Source organism: Cebus imitator, unplaced genomic scaffold (genome assembly GCF_001604975.1).
Source record: "Cebus imitator isolate Cc_AM_T3 unplaced genomic scaffold, Cebus_imitator-1.0 Scaffold4, whole genome shotgun sequence".
In the NCBI taxonomy this organism is placed as follows: Eukaryota; Metazoa; Chordata; class Mammalia; order Primates; family Cebidae; genus Cebus; species Cebus imitator.
In genome coordinates this window covers 10,324,781-10,329,517 of record NW_016107319.1, presented here as the reverse complement: position 1 = coordinate 10,329,517, position 4,737 = coordinate 10,324,781, and the positions used below count along the sequence as shown (strand labels likewise).

The following is a 4,737-nucleotide window of genomic DNA, read 5'->3' as shown; positions in this document are numbered from 1 at the left end:
AAAAACAAGCAATGGGGAAAGGATTCCCTGTTTAATAAATGGTGTTGGGAAAACTGGCTAGCCATGTGCAGAAAGCAGAAACTGGACCCCTTCCTGACACCTTACACTAAAATTAACTCTAGATGGATTAAAGACTTAAACCTAAGACCTAACGCCATAAAAACCCTAGAAGAAAACTTAGGCAAAACCATTCAGGACATAGACATAGTCAAGGACTTCATGACTAAAACACCAAAAGCACTGGCAACAAAAGCTAAAACAGACAAATGGGACCTAACTGAACTCCAGAGCTTCTGTACAGCAAAAAGAAAGAATCATTAGAGTGAACAGGCAACCAACAGAATGGGAAAAAATTTTTTGCAATCTCACAAAGGGCTAATATCCAGAGTCTACAAAGAACTAAAACAGATTTACAAGTAAAAAAAAAACCCACTCAAAAGTGGGAGAAGAATATGAACAGACACTTTTGAAAAGAAGACATATGAGGCCAATAAACATATGCAAAAATGCTCATTACTGATTATTAGAAAAATGCAAATCAAAAACAACTTTGAGATACCATCTCACGCCAGTTAGAATGGCAATCATTAAAAAATCTGGGGACAACAGATGCTGGAGAGGATGTGGAGAAATAGGAACACTTTTACAGTGTTGGTGGGAGTATAAACTAGTTCAACCATTGTGGAAGACAGTGTGGCGATTCCTCAAGGACATAGAAATAGAAATTCCATTTGACCCAGCAATCTCATTACTGGGTATCTATCCAAAGGATTATAAATCATTCTATTATAAAGACACATGCACACATATGTTCACTGTGGCACTGTTTACAATGGCAAAGACCTGGAACCAACCCAAACGTCCATCGATGATAGACTAGACAAGGAAAATGTGGCACATATGCAGCACAGAATACTATGCAGCTACAAAAACATCATGAGTTTGTGTACTTTGTAGGGACAGGGATGAATCTGGAAACCATAATTCTCAGCACACTGACACAAGAACAGAAAATCAAAAACCGCATGTTCTCACTTACAGGTGAATGATGAACAATGAGAACACATGGACACAGGAAGGGGAGTATCACACACTGGGGTCTGTTGGGTGGGGGCAAGGGAGGGACTGCAGGATGTGGGGAGGTCAGGGAGGGATAACATGGGGTGAAATGCCAGATATAGATGACAGGGGGATGGAGGCAGCAAACCACATTGCCATGGGTGTACCTATGCAACAATCCTGCATTATCTGCACATGTACCCTAGAACCCAAAGTACAACAACAACAACAAAAATACTTTTTATAAAATGTGACTTGGGTTAAGAACTAGTGATCTGACTTTGTGTATTCCTTTTAAGACCATGGTATATGTACGCTTTTCTTTACCACAGTGTGTATTTTTCTTTACCACATTGTGAAGTCTGTGAATCCTGGGACTACATTTTTACACTTGCATTCCCCAAGGAGCCTATCATAATGCTCAGGCCTAAGTTTGAAGTAAAAATTATGGCTTCTATTTGGCTCAAATAAGATTGTCTCTTTATCACTGACGTTCTAAGTTTCACTTCAAAGTATTTACATGGATTATTTAGTCTCCACAGAACTTGTGCTCCTTGAATCTAAGGAACTGAATTTTATATCAATTTTGAACAATTCTCAGCCATAATTCTTTCATGACTTTACTTTTCAGACTCTTATGATATATGTAAACAGTTTCCTCAATACATTCTCCATGTTTCTGAACCTTCCTTCCACATTTTAAATTCATTCTCTCTCTGCTGTGTTCTAGTAGCTTTCTGCAATCAGGTTTGTAATGCACTTTTCTGCTGTCCCTAACCCATCCAACATGTCCAGTGAATTTGTAATGCCACTATGGTTTTAATTTCTAGATTTGTTTGGGGTTCTGAACATCTACCTGTTGCTTTTTTTTTTGGGGGGGGTATTATTATATCCGTAGGGTTTTGAATCCTTTTATTTAAATATTTTCTTTTGAATATTATTTAATAGCCTCCTTTAGAATGTTGCCTTAAGTTCTTGAATCCTGCTGCCATATAATATCTGCTAATTTGTAGACTGTTTCCTCCTCTAATTTATAAATTTTATAATTTACAGATTTGGGCTTGTGCTCATGAGGCATTACTTACAGGAATCCTGTGCAACCAGGGTTGAGAGCATATAGGCTCGTTCCTTCTGCTATGTACCATAAAATAAAAGTTCCAGATGCTTTAAAAATATTACTTTTTCATTTTGAAGGATTCACAGATTCCACTGGTTAAATAAATTTCAATTCCAAAGCCAGGCGAGCTGCTAGACTACGAACAGAGATTTGAAAGGGGGCCATCCCTGCACTTCCAGTGAGCTCAGTGAATGACAGATATATGCTTTCTTGACATTTCCATGCAATGACAGACAAGCTTTTAATTTTCCCTTTTAGTGAGAAAGCAGTTCCTTGAGTCCAGGCATTTTATGTGTGAAAATCCAATACTACACCTTGCTTCTTGCCCAAGAGTGGATGTTAAAACCCAAGACCTATTACAGAGACCATCAACATATGGTCTTATCACTCCTCTATAGTTCTAATACTTCGGTTTTTGATCATTTGGGGTTTCTCTCGCTTTTTTTGCAAGATAAGCAGTGTACTTAAAAGGATGTTTATTAAATTGTTAAGTAAGAAGAGGCAGTATAATACAAAAATTCCACACAGAAAAAACCCCTGAGGTCTGGTCACAGTTTGTCATACAGTAAATTTGTAACCTAGAACAAACAACTAGATTTTTGACCTAATTCTTCATCTGCAAATAGGAATATCATCTAAAGATTCTCACAAGATTATCATGAGGATCAAATGACAGGATGAACTTGAAAACTCCACAAACTACAAAAGCACCCTATAATCATGGTTATATGATTAGTTTTGAATACGACCAGAGATTATGATAAATTTTCTTTCCTTTTGCCCAGCAAGATTCTAAACAACCAAAATTACTCTAGTGATTCTTACCAATTCTAAGTGTGTGTGAAAATGAGAGAGAGAAAGATCCACTTGAGGAGCTGGTAAAAGCTAAGGGTTGGTTTCTTATACAGTTACAGACTTTGCATATAATTTCCGAGTATTCTTAGGATCCCTGGAAACAGGGGTGTTAATAAAATGAATCTTGCACTGAGAACCTCTGTTCTAGATAAAGAAAGGTAAATTTAGGTGGTAGCTATAAACAACCAAGATAAGAAATATGTACATGTACACGATATTGACAATCTTAGTGTTTAACCTTCAGAAATCTGTAAAAATACCCAAACAAAACAACACAGTAATATGCCAGATCTCTACTTACCTATCTGGATTTATTAGAGATCGTATAGTAATAGCAGCCTTTAAACGCTGCTTGACATCTAAGTAACTAGAAGGCTCATCAAACATGAAACTGTGAAAAATAAAAAAGAAAAAAAAAAGCAAATATAATAATTTTGAAATCCAAGACATTCTACCTTGCATATTATTTTAAAGCACTGTAGTATCAACAGCTTTTGAGTTAACCACAACAAAAATCTCCGATAGTAATGAAGAATCCAGCTGTAATGGTAAAACTTTCTGTATTCTGTTCAGAAGTATAAGGAAAAACTTACAGAAAGACTTCACAACAAGTTTGGTGAGGGTCTACCAGGTTAGGCTAACTGACAAATTGGTAACTTCTCATGAAAAGTATTCTGATATAGTCTCAAGTAGTTTGGAGAGCTGTTCTCTTAAGTCAGCTACATTTAAGCATAGGTTTTTGGAGGGTATTGCAAGAATTCATAGAATACTTTGTGGAGAAGAGCTAGCCTACACCAGACAGGGCAGAAATGTGGAAAAATAAGCAATAAATATCAGGGAGGAGAGACACTGAATGTAGGAAGGAAACTTTCCTCTCCTCCCTCTCACATGGCATGCCATAGTTATCTAGGACGGTTTAAAAGACCTCACGTTTTGCTTCAGGTTATTTAAAAAGCTTGCTAGCCTGGCTGCAGAGCTTAAGTCTTAAAATCTTTTCACATAAAAAGAGGGCTTAAATAATGAACAACTGACTTTATATAAAGAGTTCTGGCACCTATCAGTTATAAACTATCTAAATAAATATTTTCCCGTGAATATAACGAGGAAAATGGGTAGTGGATACACAACTGCTTCAACATTGTACCTCAAAATTAGGGCCTTAGATAACACTTCTATGAATTTCTCTCAAAACCATTTCTCTATTAGCAGCATTACAATGGAAAACTCTACAATACAAATGAAGATAAACAAAAATTGTAAAGTAACCTACATATCAGCTTTCTGTATGCAAACGACAGCACAAGCAAATCTCTGCAGCTCTCCTCCTGAAAGATCTTCAACATTTCGTTCTTTTAGGTGGGTTAAATCTACAAAGAACACAGAGGCATTGTGCTCAATGTCATAAATTGTATTTCACCTCTTCCAGTTAAAATGTATATTGCATGTCATCATTTGAAGTTTGAATACTATTTCAGTTGAAAACTGTTTAAAGTAAATACAACAATTACCAGAAATTTTCCCATTTATTTCAGTAATCCACATAAAGATGCATGCTTTCATCACTTAGGTTTGGGGCCTATTAAAATACATACACAAAGGCCGGGCGCAGTGGCTCAAGCCTGTAATCCCAGCACTTTGGGAGGCCGAGGCGGGTGGATCACGAGGTCAAGAGATCGAGACCATCCTGGTCAACATGGTGAAACCCC

The 4,737-nt window shown here is 36.9% G+C and overlaps 1 protein-coding gene across 1 annotated transcript in view; it reads right to left on the bottom strand.

The window, feature by feature from the left end:
• Positions 1-4,737, bottom strand: part of ABCE1 (ATP binding cassette subfamily E member 1) — a 34,872-nt gene that overhangs the window by 17,896 nt on the left and 12,239 nt on the right. The window contains exons 6-7 of the mRNA XM_037740740.1: positions 4,302-4,441; positions 3,333-3,422 (exon numbers count right to left, since the gene is read on the bottom strand). Of these exons, the coding sequence (XP_037596668.1) occupies positions 3,333-3,422; positions 4,302-4,441 (230 nt within the window). The remainder of the gene's footprint in view (positions 1-3,332; positions 3,423-4,301; positions 4,442-4,737) is intronic.